General features: G+C 42.7%; 1 protein-coding gene and 1 pseudogene across 1 annotated transcript in view; both read right to left on the reverse strand.

Moving 5' to 3' along the window:
- The window catches only part of FMN2 (formin 2), a 352,649-nt gene that overhangs the window by 110,572 nt on the left and 216,147 nt on the right, over positions 1-25,930 (reverse strand). Inside the window, exon 8 of the mRNA XM_027962131.3 lies at positions 11,874-11,935. Coding sequence (XP_027817932.2) covers positions 11,874-11,935 — 62 coding nt within the window. The remainder of the gene's footprint in view (positions 1-11,873; positions 11,936-25,930) is intronic.
- Positions 24,289-25,450, reverse strand: LOC101109671 (heterogeneous nuclear ribonucleoprotein A1-like; annotated as a pseudogene).

Raw genomic sequence — 25,930 nt, forward strand, 5'->3', positions numbered from 1 at the left:
CCTGATGAACTATGGAATGAGGTTCGTGACACTGTACAGGAGACAGGATCAAGACCATCCCCATGGAAAAGAAATGCAAAAAAGCAAAATGGCTGTCTGAGGAGGCCTTACAAATAGCTGTGAAAAGAAGAGAAGCAAAAAGCAAAGGAGAAAAACAAAGATATAAGCATCTGAATGCAGGGTTCCAAACAATAGCAAGAAGAGATAAGAAAACCTTCTTCAGCAATCAATGCAAAGAAATAGAGGAAAACAACAGAATGGGAAAGACTAGAGATCTCTTCAAGAAAATTAGAGATACCAAGGTAACATTTCATGCAAAGATGGGCTCGATCAAGGACAGAAATGGTATAGACCTAACAGAAGCAGAAGATATTAAGAAGAGGTGGCAAGAATACACAGAAGAACTGTACGGAAAAGATCTTCACGACCCAGATAATCACGATGGTGTGATCACTCACCTAGAGCCAGACATCCTGGAATGTGAAGTCAAGTGGGCCTTAGAAAGCATCACTACGAACAATGCTAGTGGAGGTGATGGAATTCCAGTGGAGCTATTTCAAATCCTGAAAGATGATGCTGTGAAAGTGCTGCACTCAATATGCCAGCAAATATGGAGAACTCAGCAGTGGCCACAGGACTGGAAAAGGTCAGCTTTCATTCCAATCCCAAAGAAAGGCAATGCCAAAAAATGCTCAGACTACCACACAATTGCATTCATCTCACACATTAGTAAAGTAGTGTTCAAAATTCTCCAAGCCAGGCTTCAGCAGTAGGTGAACCGTGAACTTCCAGATGTTCAAGCTGGTTTTAGAAAAGGCAGAGGAAACAGATCAAATTGCCGCTGGATCATGGAAAAAGGAAGAGAGTTCCAGAAAAACATCTATTTCTGCTTTATTGACTATGCCAAAGCCTTTGACTGTGTGGATTACAATAAACTGTGGAAAATTCTGAAAGAGTTGGAAATACCAGACCACCTGACCTGCTTCTTGAGAAACTTATATGCAGGTCAGGAAGCAACAGTTAGAACTGGACATGGAACAACAGACTGGTTCCACATAGGAAAAGGAGTATGTCAAGGCTGTATAATGTCACCCTGCTTATTTAACTTATATGCAGAGGACATCATGAGAAACGCTGGGCTGGAAGAACCACAATCTGGAATCAAGATTGCCGGGAGAAATCTCAATAACCTCAGATATGCAGATGACACCAAACTTATGGCAGAAGAGAAACTAAAAAGCCCCTTGATGAAAGTGAAAATAGATGGGGAAACAATGTCAGACTTTATTTTTGGGGGCTCCAAAATCACTGCAGATGGTGACTGCAGCCAAGAAATTAAAAGACACTTACTCCTTGGAAGAAAAGTTATGACCAACCTAGATAGCATATTCAAAAGCAGAGACATTACTTTGCTGACTAAGGTCCGTCTAGTCAAGGCTATGGTTTTTCCAGTGGTCATGTATGGATGTGGGAGTTGGACTGTGAAGAAAGCTGAGTCCCGAAGAATTGATGCTTTTGAACTGTGTTGTTGGAGAAGATTCTTGAGAGTCCCTTGGACTGCAAGGAGATCCAACCAGTCCATTCTGAAGGAGATCAGCCCTGGGATTTCTTTGGAGGGAATGATATTGAAGCTGAAACTCCAGTACTTTGGTCACCTGACGTGAAGAGTTGACTAACTGGAAAAGACTCTGATGCTGGGAAGGATTGGGGGCAGGAGGAGAAGGGGACGACAGAGGATGAGATGGCTGGATGGCATCACTGACTCAATGGACATGAGTCCGAGTGAACTCTGGGAGTTGGTGATGGACAGAGAGGCTTGGCGTGCTGCGATTCATGGGGTCGCAAAGAGCAGGACATGACTGAGCGACTGAACTGAACTGAACCAGGAGTTCTCTTAGCCTCATGGACTTGTATATCCACTTCCTTCCCCTGTCTGGGAAGTTATTTCTTTAGATACTCGCTCTCCTCCCTTCTCCCTCTCTTCTCCTTCTGGGTACCCATCACTCTGTTGCCCCTTATAAAAGAATCATATAGTTCCTGTAGGATTTCCTTACTTTTTAAAGACCTTAATTCTCTGTTCTCTTCTATCTGAATCATTTCTAGATTTATATCTTCAAGTCACTATTTCTTCCACATGGTCTGCTCTGTTTCCAGTACTTTCTAATGAATTTTTCATCTTGTTAATTGAGTTTTTCAGCTCTAGAATTTCTGTTTGTTGGTTATCTTAGAGCTCCAGCCTCTTTGGTAAAGAATTCCTTCTGTGCAATAATATTATTCCTGATATCATTGTAATGCCTTTCTGAGCTTTGTGTGCTTCTTCACAATGCCATTTTGAATATTTTTCACTTGGATAATACTCCTTAGGTTTTTTTCCCTGCAGGACTGTTGTTTCCTTTTTGAAATACAATGTTACCTTGGTTCCATGGGGCTGGATGAGCTGTTCCTCCACAGGCACATGTGAAGTAGACAACACCTTTCTTCTTTAGGTGAAGCTTTTCAAACTTGATTCTAACATTTAAGGGAAGGGAAAGTTGCTTAGTTGTGTCCAACTCTTTGCGACCCCATGGACTATACAGTCCATGGAATTCTCCAGGCCAGAATACTGGAGTGGGTAGCCTTTCCCTTCTCCTGGGGATCTTCCCAACCCAGGGATTGAACCCAGGTCTGCCGCATTGTGGGTGGATTCTTTACCAGCTGAGCCACCAGGGAAGCCCAAGACTACTGGAGTGGGCGCCTATCCCTTCTTCAGGGGATCTTCCTGACCCAGGAATTGAACCGGGGTCTCCTGCATCACAGGCAGATTCTTTACCAGGTGAGCTACTAGGAGCTAACATTTGTAAAGGTCAGTAATTAGAGCGCTTTCCTCGATTTCCGGTAGGTGGCGCTGTGGCATACATTTGTGCGTCTCCACCTGCATGGCCTCTCCAGCTGTTGCAGGTGACCTGGGTACTGCTGCTGGTGTTATTGGGACGTGGGAAGCTTCCACCACGTTCCGGGGCCTCCTGCAAGTCCAGGGTGTGGGGTCCTGCAAGTCCAGGGTGTGGGGTCCACAGGCACAATCCTGGGGGGTGAGGAGGCAGGTGGCTGGAGTCCCTGACGCCCAGTTTCCATGGCCCAGGCGTTTCAGTGGCCAGGAGGCTGGAGTCCTATACAAGCTGCCTGACCAGTGCGGCCAGGCTCCCTGGGGATGCGGGTGAGCCCACAGCCAGTCCAGGATCACAGGCAGGTGATTCAGGATCACCTTCACTGTCTCAGGCTCCGCTTTCTCTACATGTCCTAAGCACCTGCCTTCAGATGCACAGATCCAAGGAACTCTCCAGAGACCGATGTGCTGAGCAGAGGCATCTTTGTTGAGTTATGGATGTTTTACTGATTATATATCGAAGGGGAAAGAAACAGAGATCATTTCATTCCACTCTGATGCTGGACATCGTTAAGATGACATTTTCACATAATAATTCTTGGTAAAAAGAAACGTAACTGGAAAAAGACACTTTAAAAGCTATATGTTCAATTAGTTTGTAACAGGTAAAGACTAACAATATTAATTTATAATTATATAATAGACACTTGCCTTGACATTTTATAACAGATAAATTTCTGAAAGCCTGGGTTTATTTCAACTGCAACACAGTAGTATTTTCAAAAGTATATAATTTGTGCACTATCTGTTCTTTTTTATGGCTGAGTACAGGAGTTTTAGATAAAGAGGAAGTGGTGGTGGTACAGCTGCGATGGGCTGGGCATGCTCCAGGAAAGGCAGGGCGTGGGGCACACTGCTAAGGGCCAGGACGTGTCACTGAGCTGGCCTTGCCTAGCCTGTCCACTCGCTCTCCCCACACTTTCAATAGCGCAGAGGAGACATGACATGTCCGCTGCAGTTCCACCGGGTTGGGGTGCTGCCCCTTATAATACACGATGAATGAGAAGTGCAGCTGGAACCCCAGTCCCCTGGGGACCGGCACACATACTGGTTTCACGTGGCTGGAACCACACCTTCTGCTGTGCCTTGTGTGTAAGGGCAGGAGAGGAGGGTTGGTTCAGGAAAGTCACCTCATCTCAGGCAGAAACAAAACTTCAGCCTATTTAATGCAGCTCTGCTCCAGCTGTAAAGGCTGGAGGGGAGAGGGGCACGGGAAGGGCCGCAGAGGTCCACACAGACACGTGGTCATGTGGCTGCCACCTCATTTCTGTGAGTCACAGGTAAACACAGAGGCTCTAACAACTGAAAAACATGGAGAGCTGTGTTCTGCATTGCACACAAAATACATAAACTACAACTGGGTCCAGTCTTGGGTTCACCTTGGGATCAATGAACTGGGATGAAAGAGTTCACACATCCAGTCAATCCACTGGGCATTCAAAGGTCAAGGTGACCCAGGAAAAGGGAAAACTTGCTCCAGCAGCGTCTGAGGCAAAAGCCTCTGAACTTGCATTAACAAGAAGGAGAAGAACACACTGAGCCTGCCTACGACAAAACGCCACTCACTAAATTTAAAATACTGTTTGGGAAAACTACACAAAAATCTGATGAACTATTTCTGGGATAGTAATGATTAACTTCTATCCAGGTAGTTATCAGTTCTGAATCTTTGAATACATATTTCTGAAATTATATTTAAGAAAGCAACATTACTTTTTACACTGTTCTTTCAAAAAAGTACAGTATTTGAAATAGTGACATTCACCATTTTCATCTCTTTCATTGACAAAACCACACCAAGAGCAAAAAATAGTACAATTCTCAGATCGTTCTTTAATTAACTAGTAATTATTATATTACACATAAACTATTGTGCTAAGCATGGAATATGAAAATCCTACTAGTAAGGAATTTATGGGGAAACAGTGGAAACAGTGGCTGACTTTATTTTTGGGGGCTCCAAAATCACTGCAGATGGTGACATGAAATTAAAAGATGCTTGCTCCTTGGAACATATTAAAATATATTAAACATATTAAAATATGTTATTTTGATTATTAAAATAATTAAAAAGCAGAGACTTTACTTTGCCAACAAAGGTCCGTCTAGTCAAGGCTATGGTTTTTCCAGTAGTCAGGTATGGATGTGAGAGTTGGACTATAAAGAAAGCTGAGCTCCGAAGAATTGATGCTTTTGAACTGTGGTGTTGGAGAAGACTCTAGAGAGACCCTTGGACTGCAAGGATATCCAACCAGTACATCCTAAAGGAGATCAGTCCTGAGCGTTCATTGGAAGGACTGATGTTGAAGCTGAAACTCCAATACTTTGGTCACCTGATGCGAAGAACTGACTCATTGGAAAAGACCGTGATGCTGGGAAAGATTGAAGGCAGGAGAAGAAGGGGATAACAGAGGATAAGATGCTTGGATGGCATCACCAACTCAAAGGACATGAGTTTGGGTAAACTCTGGGAGTTGGTGAAGGACAGGGAGACCTGGCGTGCTGTGGTCCCTGGGGTTGCAAACAGTCGGACATGACTTAGTGACTGAACTGAACTGAAGGAATTTATAGTTAAATTGAAAGATAAGACATATGTACACATGATAATATAAATAAAAAAGAGGCATGTGCCCAAGGAAAGAAAGACAGAAAGGACGTCATAAGGGATGTTATTGGAACAACCATCAAAACAACGGGATCTGAGGATTAGATGACAGCAATGTATCAGTGTCAATTTCATGATATTGCTGGTGGTATTATGATTACGTGTCTGCTACATTGTAGGAAATACACACTAAAGTATTCAGGGACAATCAGGCATAATGTTGACAATTTATTTGCAACTGATACAGAAAAAGAATAGCCCTTCATAGTGTACCTGCAACTTCAGTGTATCTCTGAAACTGTTTTAAAAAATAAAATACAAATGTTAACATGAAGATTGTAAATAAAGTGGTGACAATTTTTTAAAAAAGTATTCCCTATGAATTCATGTTGCCTATAAATACATAGATATTTATTCTCCTTCGTTCAGCAAAATCTTCAGACCCTCGAGGAAAGGTCCAGTTTTAAGATCCATGGTGCATGACTTTTGCTATCTTCGATGCCAGCAGTCTTAGACATAGTCACTGTCGTTTGACAGTCTTAGTTATTTTAAGTTCTATGCTCATGCTTATTTTTATTTAAAAGAAAAGCATGATGGTATTGAATAGTCCAGAAAATTCTCTTTATGTCCATTTGACAGTGACAAAAATTGATGTTTTTATGAGTTATTAGACACCCTATTTAGAAATGGGGACAGGGAAGCTGAAGGAGCATCAATAAATCACTGGAGGCAACCATGAGCATCTGCTGCTGAAACCTGGGCCACACTCTCACTTTTCACCCTGAGTTCCTGCCACCACACAGTGTGTCTTACCTCCTCCCAGAGGGTCCTGTCTAGTGCTCTTCAAGAGTCAGGAAATTCTGTGCTTCAGAGCATGGTGGTCAGGGACCAGGGTCACACCCAGTAATGAGCTGACTATCTCTCTGGGTCAGTTTCCTCTTTTCTACCAAATAGTGCTTCTTTCTTCTAAGTTGGATGTAAGCCACTTGGAGGATTAAATTAAGTAACACATGTAAGATGCTTCGAGTGGTGTCTGGTGCATAATACGCATTAAATTACTACTATTCTAAAACTCAGATAGCCTGATTTTTAAATGATCACAGCTCTCTTAGGAACTTAAACAACTGAAATGAACATTTTGAACAAGTGTGTTTTTCACCACTAGGGAATATGTAACTCAATTTTCTGTTGAGTGAGGGGGAGTTTCTTGCTTTGCTAAAAGTACATTTATCACGTAACGGGGAAGCCTTCATCCACGACTGTTGTCTGACACCGAGAAAACCAGACACTGCCTCAGCCCATATCCCTAGAAAACCGAAGACCATCACATGCCAACAGGTCTCGGAAGTCTGACCTTAATGACCCAGACTTCTAAAAATATGTAACAAATTTATCTTTCTCATTTACCCTTTTCAAAGTTTCAGCCATTCTGTTCCTCACCACTTTCTGTGAGATCAGGTTACAGTAAGCTCTCCACACCCTCCCAGAAAGAGCCTCTCATTATCATGCACATGCAGTCTCATTATCAACAAAGTGAAGAGGGCACGAATTGATGTTCAACATGGATCCTTACTCATGATGAGTATCTATCAGTGTGAAGAGGCAAAAAGGATCTGAAAACTATATAACAGAAAATCCAAGAGGTCATAAAACCAAGCCTACCAGCAGAGATGTCCTTTTCATCACAGGGGACTGGAATGCAAAAGTAGGAAGTCAAAAGAACCTGGAGTAACAGGCAACTTTGGCCTTAGAGTATGAAATGAAGCAGGGAAAAGGCTAACAGAGTTTTGCCAAGAGAATGCACTGGTCATAGCAAACACCCTCTTCCAACAACATAAGAGAAAACTCTACACATGGACATCACAAATGGTCAATACCGAAATCAGACTGATTATATTCTTTGCAGCCAAAGATGAAGAAGCTCTAAACAGTCAGCAAAAGCAAGACCTGGAGCTGACTGTGGCTCAGATCATGAACTGCTTATTGCAAAATTCACTAAAATTGAAGAAAGTAGGGAAAACCACTAGACCATTCAGGTATGACCTAAATCAAATCCCTTACGATTATACAGTGGAAGTAACAAATAGATTCAAGGGATTAGATCTGATAGACTGCCTGAAGAACTCTGGACAGCGGTTCATGACATCATACAGGAGGCAGGGATCAAGACCACCCCCAACAAAAAGAAATGCAAAAAGGCAAAATGGTTGTCTGAGGAGGCCTTACAAATAGCTGAGAAAAGAAGAGAAGCTAAAGGAAAAGGACAAAAGGAAAGATATACCCAACTGAATGCAGAGTTCCAAAAGAATAGCAAGGAGAGATAAGAAAGCCTTCCCCAGTGATCAATGGAAAGAAATAGAGGAAAACAATAGAATGGGAAAGACTAGAGATTTCTTCAATAAAAAGATACCAAGGGAACATTTCATGCAAAGATGAGCACAATAAAGGACAGAAATGGTATGGACCTAACAGAAACAGAAGATATTAAGAAGAGGTGGCAAGAATACACAGACGAACTACACAAAAAAGATCTCAATGACCCAGATAACCATGATGGTGTGATCACTCACCTAGAGCCAGACATCCTGGAATGTGAAGTCAAGTGGGCCTTAGAAAGCATCACTATGAACAAAGCTAGTGAAGGTGATAGAATTCCAGTTGAGCTATTTGAAGTTCTAAAAGATGATGCTGTGAAAGTGCTGCACTCAATATGCCAGCAAATATGGAGAACTCAGCAGTGGCTACAGGACTGGAAAAGGTCAGTTTTCATTCCAATCCCAAAGAAAGGCAATGCCAAAGAATGCTCAAACTACCACACAATTGCACTTATCTCACACGCTAGCAAAGTAATGCTCAAAATTCTTCAAGTGAGCTTCAACAGTACGTGAACTGAGAACTTCCAAATGCTCATGCTAGATTTAGAAAAAGCAGAGGAACTAGAGATCAAATTGCCAATATCCCCTGGATCATCAAAAAAGCAAGAGAGTTCCAGAAAAGATCTACTTTACTGACTGTGCCAAAGCTTTTGACTATGTGGATCAAAACAAACGTGGAAAATTCTTTAAGAGATGGGAATACGAGACCACCTGACCTGCCTCCTGAGAAATCTGTATACAGGTCAAGAAGGAACAGTTAGAACCAGATATGGAGCAACAAACTGGTTCCAAATAGGGAAAGGAGATTGTCAAGGCAGTATATTGTCATTTATCTAATATGAAGAGTACATCAAGGAAAATGCCAGGCTGGATAAAGCACAAGCTGGAATCAAGATTGTCAGGAAAAATATTAATAACCTCAGATATGCAGATGACATCCCCTAGATGGCAAAAAGAGAAGAGGAACTAGAGCCTCTTGATGAAAGTAAAAGAGGAGAGTGAAAAAGTTGACTTAAACCTCAACATTCTGGTCCCATCACTTCATGGGAAATAGATGGGGAAACAATGGAAACAGTGACAGACTTTATTTTGGGGGGCTCCAAAATCACTGCAGATGGTGACTGCAGCCATGAAATTAAAAAGACTCTTGCTCCTTGGAAGAAAAGCTATGACCACATGGACAGCATGTTAAAAAGCAGAGACATTATTTTGCCAACAAAGGTCCATCTAGTCAAAGCTATAGATTTTGCAGTAGTTGTGTATGGATGTGAGAGTTGGACCATAAAGAAAGTTGAGCACTGAAGAACTGAGGCTTTTGAACTGTGGTGTTGGAGAAGACCCTTGAGAGTCCCTTGGACTGCAAGGAGATCAAACCAGTCCATTCTAAGGGAAATCAGTCCTGAATATTCATTGGAAGGACTGATGCTGAAGCTTCAATATTTTGGCCATCTGATGTGAAGAACTGACTCATTGGAAAAGACCCTAATGCTGGGAAAGATTGAAGGCAGAAAGGGAGGACAAAGGATGAGATGGTTGGATAGCATCACCAACTCAATGGACATGAGTCTGAGCAAGCTCTGGGAGTTGGTGATGGATAGGGAAGCCTAGTGTGCTGTAGTCCATGGGGCTGCAAAGAGTCAGACATGAACTGAACTGAACTGACTGATCCATTTAATATTTACTGAATATTTCCTATGTGCCCAGTACTAAGTGAATCTAAGTGCTCGGGATGTTGCTGTAGATAAAATAAATAGTTCTGCCATCTTTGGCCTTGTATATTAATGGACATGACTCAGGAATTAGTATGAGTTCTGTTTGTATACAAGGCATATATTATTACACAAGGCATCACTTATTCATAAGGGGTGCTTTCAGTTCCTCTACTGAAGACAGTGATCACACAATCCAGAATATTCCCACCTAAACCAGCGTCACCGTGAACCACTCCTATCACAAAATGACTGTTTTCCTGATACAGCGAAAGTCTGAACCATCAGATTTAATGACATCAACAATATTAGAAAAACCACAAATGTAACCATTTCCAGTTGATGCTGGTCCTCCTTTCATGCAGTACGATGGTAAGAAATTCTGGGTAGCTCTCTGGTTTGTCCACAGTCGGAAATTTCTATTTTGTGAAGTTACTTTACTTTAAAGGCGAAAACCTCCCAAAGAAAATACTCTAAATCACTGCAAAATAAACTCTCCTTATAAATATAGTTGTCCCCAATGTTCTGGGTTTCTGCACATAGATACACCAGCTGAAAATACAACATTCCTGCCTTCATATAATGTACAGACATATACACTATGTATCTGCCTTCCTATACTGTACAGACGTATACACTGTGTGTCTGCAGAGAGACATGCACATAAGTACACGGCATATGTACACAAGCTACAGTCACACATGCACCAGTGACATCTGACACGGGAACAACCTGCTCAAGACATTGTTCTCCCTGGTGTTTCCTTGTTTCTTCCACTTGGTTCTTGGTTGATAGTGGGTTGGCAGGAAGGATGAGGGAAATAAAAGCTCTGTATACCTCTAAACAGTTCCATTTTCCCCCCCAAGTTTTCCATCGTGTAGTGACCACCAGGAAACAAAACACTCATGCCTTCCTCTCCAGCTCATTAATGAGTCACACACCTGTGCCCACAATGGGCACCAGGTGCCAGCACTGCGTTCACCACAGCTGTGTGTTTCACTCATGGACTGGGTGATAGTTCATGAGAAATATCTGCCCACGAAGGTCCTGGCCTCATAGGGACAGCATGTAGGACATATGCTTTAAAAGTACCGAATCTAAGGACATACAGGTGGAACACACTGTCCTCAAGGGAGCGGCTGAGGAAGAGGGTCAGAAAAGCCCAGGACCAACCAAATCAGCAGAGAAGGCAATGGCACCCCACTTTAGTACTCTTGCCTGGAAAATCCCATGGACAGGGGAGCCTGATAGGCTGCGGTCCATAGGGTCGCGAAGAGTCAGACACGACTGAGCAACTTCCTTTTCACTTTTCACTTTCATGCACTGGAGAAGGAAATGGCAACCCACTCCAGTGTTCTTGCCTGGAGAATCCCAGGGACGGAGGAGCCTGGTGGGCTGCCGTCTATGGGATCACACAGAGTCAGACACCACTGAAGTGACTTAGCAGCAACCAAATCAGGCCCCATTTAATCACAGAGGCTAAAACACCACGCAGACCAGAGGCCAGAACAGAAACCCAGGAAGAAAACATGGCCACACTGAGACTTTCCTAGATTCAACCGAGCACACTGAAGAGAGAATCGCTTTCTTACTACATGAATCAATGTTATTTAATGCCAACCCCCAGCAAAAGTCATTTCACACAGCCTCCACCACCCCCTCCCCGCCAAGACTGCACTTCCCCAGAGCACGTGCCCTGGTCCATTCTCCTCATGCCGGTCTCCTGCCACCTTTCTAAGAGAAAGTGGTACCAGGAGAAAGATACCATGTCCTGACACTCAGTGAAGGAAACTGGCAGACAGAGAAACAGAGAGAATGAAATCACATCCCACCTCACCACAACACAGCATGTGTGACTTGGGCAGGTGGTATGGACGCTCTCTGCCAAGTTTCCTCATCTGTAAAATAGGGCAGTAAGAGCAGCTACTGAGAGTTTTCACATCAAGAGTAAACGCATCAGCACATCACACAATGTTCCTCTCAAATTACCCTCTGCCTAAGCACTGATTATATTTCAAAAGAAGGAAGCTGAAAGACTGCACATACAACATGCTTTGAATCACAGTTTTTAAAACTATGAGACCATGCATTTATTCAATGCATTTCTACCAGGTATAAATTTTGACTAATCCAGACTTATGTAAATTCAATGCCCCCGTATCAAACTTCTTCAGAGGACACGGAGGCAATGAGCCCAGATGTGGACATTGACAAGAACTGTGTGTGTCACATTCTCACACAGAAAGCCTCCTGTTACTCACATTCTCATAGAGAGCTTGAAGGGTCTCCAGGTCAACCACAGAATTGTCCAAGTTCACCACAGCTGTGTGAAAAAGACAAAACAGAAAGTATAAATGGCCATAAACCAGCTGTGAAAAGTGTCTGACCACCTCAAACAACAGTGACCGTCCACAGGGATGTCCTGCAGGCAGCAGGCAAAGCTCTGCCCTCACTGCAGCTGCTCCCCTCACCGACAAAGACTGAGCTGAGCTGGGAATTTCAATGGGACGGGTGTCAAGTGTCACAGCTTTCACACTCTCCACAAACACAAAATCCCAAGAATAGGCCCCCATGGCCAGAAAGAAACCCACAGTCTGTCTCTTTCATGACTCACCTGAATAAATTTGAAAAATCTGCTTAATACCAGAAAAATAGGCAACTCACTCATGTTACTGCCACATCCTGGTTTTATGCCAATAAATGCACATGTCTGCCAATTTATCTAAAGACATTTGGCAAAGGTTATATCTAATCACTAAATTGATAGACTTCATATGGAAACAGGTGCATTTCCTGTTACAATCCTTTAAATTATAATAATCAAAGGATAATTCTTTGATTATGGTTTTGAAATTGGCAAAAGTGTCTGTTCAGTGAGGCAGTAGGTGTGGACAATGGAGAAAGTTCAGTTCTTTGGATGAGATCTTCAAGAAACATGTATTGTTTATAGAGCACCCTTAACTGGAACTGTGTGGGGAAGGGGAGAGATGAGACTTAGAACTTGTATTATATTACACGATAGTGGACCTAGCTGCAGGGAAAATTCATGGTATCCAAGGAGGATTAAACCTCTTCTCCACCTGATTGTTCTACCTGAAGCTTTCTGCACACTGATGCCTGTCTTCTGTTTCACAGTTTTCATGGATTGCCAGTGATAAGGATGTTAAGAGCTGCTTGGGGCTGGTGCACTGGGATGACCCAGAGGGATGGTACGGGGAGGGAGATGGGAGGGGGTTTCAGGATTGGGAACACGTGTACACCTGTGGTGGATTCATGTTGATGTATGGCAAAACCAATACAGTATTGTAAAGTAAAATAAAGTAAAATTAGAAAAAAAAAGTTCTTTAATTAAAAAAATCTTACAAGCCATGAGAAGGGTGAGTGCATCTTGATCGATTAACTCAATTAGAGGAGTGTTGCAGCTTCAGAAGTGGTGAAAGCACTGGATACTTAAAGTAATAAAGGTGGAGGGGACTGGGAGAAGCAGAGGCCACAGTCTCCTCCGCCAGAGTCGAGCTGCGAGCTTGGTCCTGCAGGCCAGGAGGATGCGACTCCAGCAGGGCTTTCCCTCCCCCATACAGCTGGCTATGAGTAGTTAAGGCTCAGAAACAACAAGGGATGGATTGGAACAGAGGCAGTGCCATCTTATATTTGAAAAGCTTGTATCTTTTTTAGAAGCAACTTTTTATGCATTAAAGTCACATTAAAGGGACTTCCCTGTTGGTCCAGTGGTAAAGAATCCACCTGCCAATGCAGGGGGCACGGGTTTGGTCCTCGATCCAGGAACTAAAGTCTCATATGCCACACACTGCAACTAAGCTGCAGCTACTGAGTGGTGCCATGCACCACCACTAGAGTCTGTGAGCTGCAATAAGAGATCCTGCACGATGCACTAAAGGTTCCATGCATTGCACCTGAGACCTGAGGCAGTCAAATTAATTAGTTAAAAGAAATCACATAAGAGAAATCCTAATGTCCTCCATGATTATTGGTTATTTTATTCCTCTGGACAATAAGCCATCAAACTAACCCTCACATACAAATATATATAAATCAACAGAGAAAACAGAAAACCTTCATAACTGAACAAATGACCAAGCATGACTTAACACACACATAACCAGCACACCACATTTTATACATGTTAACAACATGTTGAGTAAATCACACAATTATTCCAGGTGGATCATGATAAATATGTGTGTTCTTTAGATTTCTGTACATTTAAATATTTTGGAAAAAGTTTTTGTGAGACCCAGGTTTTTAGTCAAAACCATCTGTAATACAATGAAAGGAACATGCCAAGTTTAAGTGTGTAAACTTTGATTTTCTCCATCACAGGTTATAAGTTCACAGCTGTTTTTTTTTAATCCATTAATAGTTTACGGTATGAGATGAGGAAATAAGTTTGTGTTATGACATTGTTTGACATTTTTGTTGCAACTTAATAGTCATAAATAGTTCATGTACATTGAGAAGACAGGATATAACTGTATAGTATATAAGATATAATCTTTTCTGTTTATATACTCTAAACCCTTATTTGTATTTTTCCTCTTGATCTGTTTTGACGAAAGTGGTTTAAAGGCACTCTTATTAATGTGCTGGTATCTCCTTGTAAGTACTACGTAGTTTCTTTCTTATGTAGCTGCATCTGTATTTAGAGGGACAGAAATTCAAATCTATTATAATTTCATTGTGAATTATAGCTGTTAGTATTAAGAATATGTTTTCATTGTTTTGTTGTTGTTCACATAATGTTCCTGGCCCGAATTTTAAGTTGTCACATATCAAGATCATAACTCTTGCTTTTTTGATTCACATGTGTTGGGCCTAATTTCACTTCTCTTCATACTTCAGCCTTCCTGAAATATTTTGATATAGCTAGGTTTTATTTAGAAGCAGAAGATATTAAGAAGAGGTGGCAAGAATACACAGAAGAACTATACAAAAAAGATCTTCACGACCCAGATAATCATGATGGTGTGATCACTCACCTACAGCCAGACATCCTGGAATGTGAAGTCAAGTGGGCCTTAAGAAGCATCGCTATAAACAAAGCTAGTGCCAGGTGATGGGTTCCATTTGAACTATTTCAAATCCTAAAAGATGATGCTGTGAAAGTGCTGCACTCAATATGCCAGAAAATTTGGAAAACTCAGCAGTGGCCACAGGACTGGAAAAGGTCAGTTTTATTCTGATACCAAAGAAAGGCAATGCCAAAGAATGCTCAAACTACTGCACAGTTACACTCATCTCACACACTAGCAAAGGAATGCTCAAAATTCTCTAAGCCAGGCTGCAACAGTACATGAACCATTAACTTCCAGATGTTCAAGATGGTTTTAGAAAAGACAGAGGAACAGGAGATCAAATTGCCAACATCCGCTGGATCACTGAAAAAGCAAGAGAGTTCCAAAAAAGCATCTACTTCTGCTTTATTGCCTATGCCAAAGCCTTTGAATGTGTGGGTAACAACAAACTGGAAAATTCTTCAAGAGATGGGAATACCTGACCACCTGACCTGCCTCTTGAGAAACCTGTATGCAGGTCAGGAAGCAACAGTTAGAACTGGACATGGAACAACAAACTGGTTCCAAATAGGGAAAGGAGTATGTCAAGGCTGTATATTGTCACCCTGCTTATTTAACTTATATGCAGAGTACATCACAAGAAACGCTGAGCTAGATGAAGCACAAGCTGGAATCAAGATTGCTGGGAGAAATATCAATAACCTCAGGTATGCAGATGACACCACCCTTATGGCAGAAAGTGAAGAACTAAAGAGCCTCTTGATGAAAGTGAAAGAGGAGAGTGAAAAAGTTGGCTTAAAACTCAACATTAAAAAAACTAAGATCATGGCATCTGGTCCCATCACTTCATGGCAAATAGATGGATAAACAGTGGAAACTGCGACAGACTTTATTTTCTTGGGCTCCAAAATCACTGCAGATGGTGACTGCAGCCAGGAAATTAAAAGACGCTTGCTCTTTGGAAGAAAAGCTACGACCAACCTAGACAGCATATTAAAAAGCAGAGACATCACTTTGCCAACAAAGGTCCATCTAGTCAAAGCTATGGTTTTTCCAGTAGTCATGTATGGATGTGAGAGTTGGACTATACAGAAAGCTGAGTGCTGAAGAATTGATGCTTTTGAACTGTGGTGTTGGAGAAGGCTCTTAGGAGTCCCTTGGATTGCAAGGAGATCCAACCAGTCCATCCTAAAGGAAATCAGTCCTGAATATTCATTGGAAGTACTGATGATGAAGCTGAAACTCCAATACTTTGGCCACCTGATGCAAAGAATCGACTCATTTGAAAAGACCCTGATGCTGGGAAAGATTGAAGGCAGGAGGAGAAGGGGATGACAGAGGATGAAATAGTTGGACGGTATCACTGACTCAATGGACATGAGTTTGAGTAAGCTCTAGGAGTTGGTGATGGACAGGGAGGCCTGGTGTGCTTCAGTCCATGGTGTCACAAAGAGTTGGACACGACTGAGCAACTGAACTGAACTGAAGTTTTATTTATTTTTGATGCATTTTTAATTTTCAGTGACTAAATTTCCCCTACCTTAACCTGTGTGCCAATATATTGGGTTGGCCAAAAAGTCCATTCGATTTTTTTCTATAAGATGGCTCCAGTAGCACTTAGTTGTCCTTAACTTCATTTGAAATCATTTTCTTAGATTGTATTCTATATTGTCATATCAGTGTGCATTTTAAAAAAACATCAAAATTGGTGAGTTTTTGTGCAGCCATTTTCATATTAAAGATGGAAGAAGAAAAGCATCATTTTTGACATACTTCGTTACTTAAAGGTTAAGAATGCAACTGTAACACAGTTTCATAAGAAAACTATTATTCAGTGGCAGGCAGAGGGGTAAAAGAACTGCTCCACCAGTAGCTACCAGAACACTCAGGGACAGAGTCACCACGAAACATCCTACACAGTTCTGGCAGTTGAGAAAGGGCATTTCCTCATTTTTAAGTGTTCTCATACTTTACCCTCAAAGCTAGAAACTAGTTCACCTTTCAGGAAAATAGTATGTCAAAGCAAGAAACAGAATCATCTGTCCATGTACTTAGATTCTGGTCACACCCATCACCAAGGTTCACCCTACCACCAAAGCCTAACCCCTCCCCACTGCCGTCCTCCCTGCCTCCAGTACCCACCGGCAATGTGTGTGGGGTGTGATGACACACAGCACAGAGATGGTGATGAGAAAGCACATGGTTACAGGACATCCCAGCCTTTCAAGAGCCAAACAAACTGCACCAGGGCTTCCCTGGTGGCTCAGAGGTTAAAGCGTCTGCCTGCAATGCGGGAGACCTGGGTTCGATCCCCGGGTTGGGACGATCCCCTAGAGAAGGAAATGGCAACCCACTCCAGTATCCTTGCCTGGAGAATCCCATGGACAGAGGAGCCTGGTGGGCTACAGTCCATGGGGTCACAAAAAGTTGGACACGACTGAGCGACTTCAATTCACTTCTGCACTGTAGGTGGATTATCTACCATCTGAGCCAAAACCCACACAGCCAACTTTGAAGAGTGGCTGATACACATAACTCTCATATCTGTCTCCATTCAGGAAACAGAAATGGACACAACCCAGTACTAACTCAGTGTTTCAGTAATAGTGATGGAAAACCCAAGCTAAGGACAATCAAATTTGCCTCATTTACATTCCCCCGAACTTGAACTCCCATCTCTCCCCTCTCATTTCTCACTTGAGAGTTCCATCACAAGGCTGTCTCCCAGGCAACGTTTGTAGTGGAACCGCTCAGAGTAAGGAAGGAGGAATAAAACCTTTACACTCTCCCTCCTCCACGGGCGGCCAGCTGGAGTTTCAAATACTCCCACATTTGGAAAACAGAGCTCATTCCCTAAGGAATGAAGGAAGGGTATTCTGTGTGTGTGCACCAGTGAGCGTGCATGTGTGAATATGCGTCTGAATATCTATGTGTGCTTGTGTGTGCTTGCATGTGAGTGCACCTGCACAGATTTATAGGAAATAACTCATTTACAGCCATTTTTACTAATGAGGAAATTGAGGAACAGAGATGAGGAAGACATCTGCCCAGATTTACCCCCCTAACCAGTGGCAGAGCTGAGCTCCAAATCTGCCTTAGATTGGATGGTTTAAACAACAGGAATTCAGTTTTAAGAGTTCCAGAGACTGGAACTGGGGTGGATTCTCTTGCTGGCTGGCAGAGTCCTGGTTTTCCCTCCTCTTATTAGAATGCTAATCCCATGATGGGGGCTCCAGCCTCTTGACCTCACCTCAACCTGATTAATCCCAAAGGCCCCACTTCTGGATACCATCACATTGAATGTTAGGACTTCAATGTAGGAATGGAGAGGAGGGGAGTGAACATTCCATCCATAATAGAAAACAGGGGGCCTGCCTGGTCCCAGAACCCATGTCCCCAGTGGTGCTAGACTACACCACCAGCAAGATGCGGAGGGAGGACCACACCAGAGACTGGCTAAAAAGAAATGTGTGCTTCAGATGTAGTATATTGCCAAAATCTTTAAAACAGCCAAACAGGCATCCCCCATAACAGGTCACCAAGCACCAGTCAGACATAGAGGATAGTATACATGTTAGTGCCATTCTCCCCAAAAGGGGTTCCTAGTATATTCTGGCATCTGTATAACAGTTTCATCCATCTCATCAGAACTGAGTAATACTCCATTGTGTATATGTACCACAGCTTTTTATATAAATTTTTTTTTCTTTATCCTTGCTTGGTTCCATCAAGAACGAGCAACTCCATTAATTACTTATTTAAAAAAATTTTTCCTCTCTTAACTCACAGATGTGAAAAAGAAACCCACAATTTCTTTTCTCTAAGAAATAGAATCAATAAGCAAACAGGGCAATATATAAAATGACCCTTAAAGCAAGAGACCAAATTTACTAAATTGATATTCTCATAGTTTTAAAATTCCATATTTGTGGCCAAAAGTATTATGTTCTCCTGCCAGTTCTGTTTTTGCATTTTATTAGATAACAGATGTCCTCACTCTGAGACAAGCTAACAACTATAGACAACACTGAACAAGGAGTCTGATGGACGGGTGTCATTATTAAGGGGAAGCCTCAGATACGCTTGATCTATAAGCTGCAATCCTCTTCACTGCAAAAGAGAAATTAACTGGACCATTTTACACAACCATCAGTAACAATGGGGTGGGAGTTTAAAATTCAATACTGAATTCCATATCTTTGGATACTGATAAAAAGATTTGATTATGAAAGATTTTAGAATGTATCTCCTGTTTGTCAGAAGCAATTACCATTTTTTTTAGGTTTTCTATTCTGTTTCTTTTAATTTAAATTTATTTTTTTTAATTGGAGGCTAATTACTTTATAATATTGTGTTGGTTTTGCATTCATCAACATGAATCCGCCACACGTGTACACGTGTTCACCATCCTGAACCCCCCTCCACTTCCCTCCCCATACCATCCCTCTGGGTCATCCCAGTACACCAGCCCCAAACATCCTGTATCCTGCATCGAAACTGGACTGGCGATTTGTTTCTTATATGATATTATACATGTTTCAATGCCATTCTCCCAAACCATCCCACCCTCTCCCTCTCCCACAGAGTCCAAAAGATTGTTCTATACATCTGTGTCTCTTTTGCTGTCTCGCATACAGGGTTATCGTTACCATCTTTCTAAATTCCATATATATGCGTTAGTATACTGTATTGGTGTTTTTCTTTCTGGCTTACTTCACTCTGTATAATCGGCTCCAGTTTCATCCACCTCATTAGAACGGATTCAAATGTATTCTTTTTAATGGCTGAGTAATACTCCATTGTGTATATGTACCACAGCTTTCTTATCCATTCATCTGCTATGGGCACCTAGGTTGCTTCCATGTCCTGGCTATTATAAACAGTGCTGCGATGAACACTGGGGGACACGTGTCTGTTTCAATTCTGGTTTCCTCAGTGTGTATGCCCAGTGGTGGGATTGCTAGGTCATAAGGCAGTTCTATTTCCAGTTTTTTTAAGGAATCTCCACACTGTCCTCCATAGTGGCTGTACTAGTTTGCATTCCCACCAACCTTTTTAAGCACCTGCAACCTCAGGCAATTCCTTCCTATACAATGGTCAGGATGAGGCTCCTTAGCCCTGAGCCCCTTTAAACGGGTCAACTGAGCGAATATCAAAACATCCACAACATAGGATCCAATGAAGAGTCAGAAATAGACAGATGTCACAGGAATTTCTGATTTAAATCTAAAAGCATGTTATTGTCCTTATAAGGTATCCTTAACTACATTTTTAAAAAAATAAAAAAGTGTTTGAAAAGCAATCATTAAGCTTAGAGACCAAATAATAAAAATAACCATGTTTCATTTACCTTATCAACTATATTGCTGATGGAATACCATGCAGTTTTACATAAATCACATTTAAATGTGATAGAAATTTCAACGACATACGTTAGTATTCATTGCCCTTGTGCGAACAATACCAACTGGCTTTATACGGGAAAGGCAGGACAAGGAGGGAAGGAACCAGGGGTCAGTGTCCTGGAGGGACAGTGACACACAATTCCCTGTGAGGGATCTTTACACACTTTCTTAGGTGTGTCTCATCACTGTATCTGTAATCACTGCTGACATGCGTGCACCAAGGGAGTGGAAGAGGGTAGGTGAGCAGTTAACACTTCAGCGCCTGGGCCCCCATGTGACTGGTGGCACTCCTGTAAGAAAAGCCATGCTCCAGAGGCAGCTCCTTCAAGGTCTTCAGACATACCCGCCACACTAACATCTGAAATGGGCGTCTGCTGGTGACATGAAAGGCACACAGGCCTGTGGATGAGATGAAACTTCTTAGAGATGCACAAGAGCCATGAGAGCCCCATGCAGGAGCCCACAGCTGGGGTCCTTAAGGAGGTTCTGTCCCTAACAGCCTGGGTGCGTGTGGGCCTGGCTGTGCTGGGTTTCCAGTGTCTTGTGCAGACTGAGGGCAACAGATCCCTTGCTCTGTGGTGTGACTGCGTTGGCACAGAGCAAATCTTTCAGAAAAGATACTGGTGAGAGGATCTCTAAGTACAGACAGCCAGGAAACCTCAGGGTTACAGAGCAGGCTTTTCAGACTCTTGTGTTCCTGCTGGGCAATAAACGTTGGTTTAATAAATATCTAAACAAGAGAGAATTAGATCAGAAATTGCTTTGTCTGACCTACTACCCGTGTGCCTGGAAAATGTCCACTTCCAAGCAGCATTATTAACGGCACCCCTTCCACTCTCAGAAGTATCGCACCCTGGATGATACACCACGTGGATACTCTACCCAGCAGTGAGACTAGGGGCTGGGAGGATAAAGCTGAGCCTTATGAAATTCAGAATTCTTTTACAGCTACTGTTATCTACCAAAATGGACCTGAGACTTGTGAATACCGCACTGACGCCTTATGGATCAAAAGCTGCACAGAAAATTCAGTTTATTTTCCCTAAATTGCAAGTCTATAGCTACTCTCATAATACCAATTTTTGAGAACAATACTGGATTATTTAAAGGAATCCTCCCATTGAGAACAATTAAAAATGCTCAACAAAATATATTTGAAAACTATCTTAAAGGGTTCAAAGAGCTGACAAGATAGGAACTAGCATTTTAATCAAAACACAGGAGATAACCTTCAGAGATGAGCCCGCTCAGAGCCTGCCTCTGCCCTGAGAGTATCTGCGTTTGTGCTCAGTTGCTTCAGTCGTGTCTGACTCTTTGCCACCCCATGGACTGTAGCCCACCAGACCCCTCCGTCCATGGAATTCTCCAGGCAAGAATACTGGAGTGGGTTGCCATGCCCTCCTCCAGGGGATCTTCCTGACCCAGGGACTGAGTTTGGGTCTCTTACTTCTTCTGCACTGCCCGGCAGGTTCTTTACCACTAGGGCCACCTGGGAAGCTTACAAAGGTACCTGCCTGACCCAACAAACTGAACTTTGTACTGATGGTTTCTGGGGCTCAGGGCCCATCCAAAGTACAGATTCTAGACCCTCTGGCAATAAATTGGGACTCAAACGACTACACACTCAGGACTATGCACATAATGTGACTTTCAACTTTGATTATACATTATTTCGGTTTGGCTTCCCTGGTGGCTCAGAGGGTAAAGCGTCTGCCTGCAATGCAGGAGACCTGGGTTTGATCCCTGAGTCGGGAAGATCCCCTGGAGAAGGAAATGGCAACCGATTCCAGCATTCTTGCCTGGAGAATCCCATGGACAGAGGAGCCCAGTGGGCTATAGCCCACAGGGTCACAAAGAGTCGGACATAACTGAGCGACTTCACTTTCACTATTTTGGTTTAATGACTATTTTTCTGCACATAGAAGGTAAATGGGTCTATATCTGGTGGTTTCCTACCTGATATTTATCAAATATGGGATGAGGTCATATGGCTAACTCCTGAAAAGAGATGCCTACTATCTAACATTCCCATATGCTGGGAACAAAAACAGTCATCCCCAGAAGTTAATCAACAACATAATTTTAATGATTGGAAACAACTGGTATTTTTGCCTCAAGAAATATGCAATGTAACCATTCCTGTGTTCTCCAATCCCAGTTCAGGTCCTCCCTTTGCCTGGCCAGACTTATTGGGACTGGATATCTGAGACATGCTGGTTTGCCCCAATCAGGACTTACTGGATATGTGGCTCTTACCTATGGGGATGGCTTCCCCTTGCTGGATAGGAAGATGCACCCAAGGTTTACCTTTTACTCAGGGCTTCATATCTTCACAGCTTCCAGAGAAGCCTGCTAATCTGCCACATGTAAAACTCGCTAGGCAAGGTCTGTACTTCACTGGTATGATTATATGGCTGCAATATTCATTCCCTCTCTAGGAACTACAGATATTATGCTACAAGTTGATGCTCTGAATAACTGTACTCAACAGGATTTAAGAGATTTTCAAAAAGCTATTTCACCCCTTAATGCTGAACAAATACAAATGAGAAAGGTGATTTTACAAAACAGATTGGCTTTAGATATTCTAACAGCCTCACAGGGAGGAACTTGTGCTATTATTCATACCCAGTGTTGTACATATATACCAGTTCAGTTCAGTCGCTCAGTCATGTCCGACTCTGCGACTCCATGAACTGCAGCATGCCAGGCCTCCCTGTCCATCACCAACTCCTGGAGTTCACCCAAACTCATGTTCATTGAGTCGATGATGCCATCCAACCATCTCATCCTCAGTTGTCCCCTTCTCCTCCTGTCCTCAATCTTTCCCAGCATCAGGGTCTTTTCAAATGAGTCAGCTCTTTGCATCAGGTGGCCAAAGTACTGGAGTTTCACCTTCAACATCAGTCCTTCCAATGAACACTCAGGACTTATTTCCTTTGGGATGGCTTGGTTGGATCTCCTTGCAGTCCAAGGGACTCTCAAGAGTCTTCTCCAACGCCACCGTTCAAAAGCATCAATTCTTCAGTGCTCAGCTTTCTTTATAGCCCAACTCTCACATCCATACATGACCACTGGAAAACCATAGCCTTGATCAGATGGACCTTTGTTGACAAAATAATGCCTCTGCTTTTTAATATGTTGTTTAGGTTGGTCATAACTTTTCTTCCAAGGAGCAAGCATCTTTTAGTTTCACAGCTGCAGTTACCATGCAGTGATTTTGCTACTGCTAAGTCACTTCAGTCATGTCCAACTCTGCGACCCCATAGATGGCAGCCCACCAGGCTCCCCCGTCCCTGGGATTCTCCAGGCAAGAACACTGGATTGGGGTGCCATTTCCTTCTCCAATGCATGAAAGTGAAAAGTGAAAATGAAGTTGCTCAGTCGTGTCCGACTCTTAGTGACCCCATGGACTGCAGCCTACCAGGCTCCTCTGTCCATGGGATTTTCCAGGCAAGAATACTGGAGTGGGGTGCCATTGCCTTCTCTGGCAGTGATTTTGGAGCCCCCCCAAATAAAGTCTCTCATTGCTCCCATTGTTTTCCCATCTATTTGCCATGAAGTAATGGGACCAGATGCCATGATCTGTTTTCTGAATGTTGAGGTTTTTTTTTTGGGGGGGGTATTAAATATTTTATTGATTACCTATGATAATGGATGATACACAAGCTTCATTCCCATCTATAACTTTATCTGGTACCATAATTCAATTTAGATATATTGCATAGGATGTGCCAACAATCATTAATAAGCAAAAAATAAAAATAAAAAAAACTCCATGACTTTGCATGGGTGACCCTTTTAATGGTGAACTCCAGGTCACAACACAGTAACTGTCAGTTCAACTACACCAAGGTTCTGAAGACAACAGCTTCTCCACCAAACAGGCTGTAAGTAAATTTCAAATGAACCTGGCATCACCCTGAAGGAATTCTAACTTCACACTGTTGGGGTAGTTTACCAAAATGGCTTCAGAGTAGACTAACTTTACACAGCACATTAAAAAAAAAAAAAGACATTTATTCAGCGTCATGATCAGACTATTACATTTAGCAATCAACAGCATGGGTGCAAAAAAAAAAAAAAAAAACTACATTAAAACCCTTTGTTAGAATGCTTTACACTTTCCACAGAACAGAAACTAAAATAACCTGTTATACAATTAGTCACAAGTACAGTCCTCGAGTTTTTTGCCCATCCACATGAGTATTGTCTAAAACATATCTTCTTTGTAGCAGCTAGGCCCTGCCACCACTGTGCTTGGCTGAGTTCACAAATCTGTTGTAACCTGTAGCTTCCCTGTCACTTCTCTGGCTCTCCTCTCCTGCTAAGCTTTGTTTCCTGGCAGTAATTAGAACCTTCTGCCACTGCCATAGCTACTGCTGCTGCCGGAGCCACCACAGCCACCTTGGTTTCGTGGTTTGGCAAAGTATTGGCCTCCACCACCATAGGGGCCAGAACTTCTTCCTCCAAAGTTTCTTCCTTTCATGGGTCCAAAATTTGAAGACTGATTGTTGTAATTGCCAAAATCATTGTAGCTTCCGCCACCTCCAAAATTGCTTCCGTCATTACCAAATCCATTATATCCATCCCCACTGGCAACATATCTGCCACCACCACAGCTGCCACCAAAGCCACCTAGACCACTGAAGAATCCTCCATGACCAAAGTTGTCGTTCCCACCAAAACCACCTCCACGACCGCCACCAAAGTTTCCAGAACCACTTCGACCTCTCTGGCTGGATGAAGCACTAGCCATCTCTTGCTTAGACAGGGCTTTTCTCACGTCACAGTTGTGGCCATTCACAGTTCGGTATTTCTGAATGGCAGTCTTGTCTACGGAGTCATGGTCATCAAAGGTTACAAAAGCAAAGCCTCTCTTTTTGCCACTGCCTCGGTCAGTCATGATTTCAATTACTTCAATTTTCCCATACTGTTAAAAATAATCTCTCAGGTGATGTTCTTCAGTGTCTTCTTTAATGCCACCAACAAAAATCTTTTTCACAGTTAAGTGGGCACCAGGTCTTTGAGAATCTTCTCTTGAGACGGCCCTCTTTGGTTCCACAACTCTTCCGTCCACCTTGTATGGCCTTGCATTCATGAGCGCATCCACCTCCTCCACCGTGGCGTATGTGACAAACCCGAAGCCTCTGGAGCGCTTGGTGTTTGGATCCCTCATTACCACACAGTCTGTGAGCATTCTCCATTGCTCAAAATGGCTCCTCAGACTCTCATCGGTTGTTTCAAAGCTCAATCCTCTGATGAAGAGCTTCTGCAGCTATTCGGGCTCTTTGGGAGACTCTGATTTAGACATGATGGCAGTGGAGGCGAGGAAGACTTCAACGATGCTTTCTCGGCAGCGTCCATGGGCAGAAAGGAGTAACCTCACAAACGTATCTCTGAATGTTGAGTTTTAAGCTAACTTTTTCACTCTCTTCTTTCCCTTTCATCAAGAGGCTCCTTAGTTCTTCTTCACTTTCTGCCATAAGGGTGGTATCATCTGCATACATGAGGTTATTGATATTTCTCCTGGCAATCTTGATTCCAGCTTGTGCTTCTTCCAGCCCAGCATTTCTCATGATGTCCTCTGAGTACTAATGTTACTCACTTTACTAAATACATGAACAAGATGATTCAGGCTATGGATTCTCCTGAAGCCTCAGTCACCTCACTTTGGGAAATGTTAACTAGCCCTCCATGGTAGAAAAGTATCTTAATCATAATAATTCTGACTATTCTGTTTTTACTGTTTGCTCTCTGCATCTGTAACTATGTAACTGAATTTGTTTCTAACAGTGTGAAAGCTTTTAAGTTACAAATGGTTGTCCAGGCTACCAGAGTGCCACAGCCCCCTTCAACTATTATTTGGGGCCCCTGGAT

Source organism: Ovis aries, chromosome 25, assembly GCF_016772045.2.
Source record: "Ovis aries strain OAR_USU_Benz2616 breed Rambouillet chromosome 25, ARS-UI_Ramb_v3.0, whole genome shotgun sequence".
In the NCBI taxonomy this organism is placed as follows: domain Eukaryota; kingdom Metazoa; phylum Chordata; class Mammalia; order Artiodactyla; family Bovidae; genus Ovis; species Ovis aries.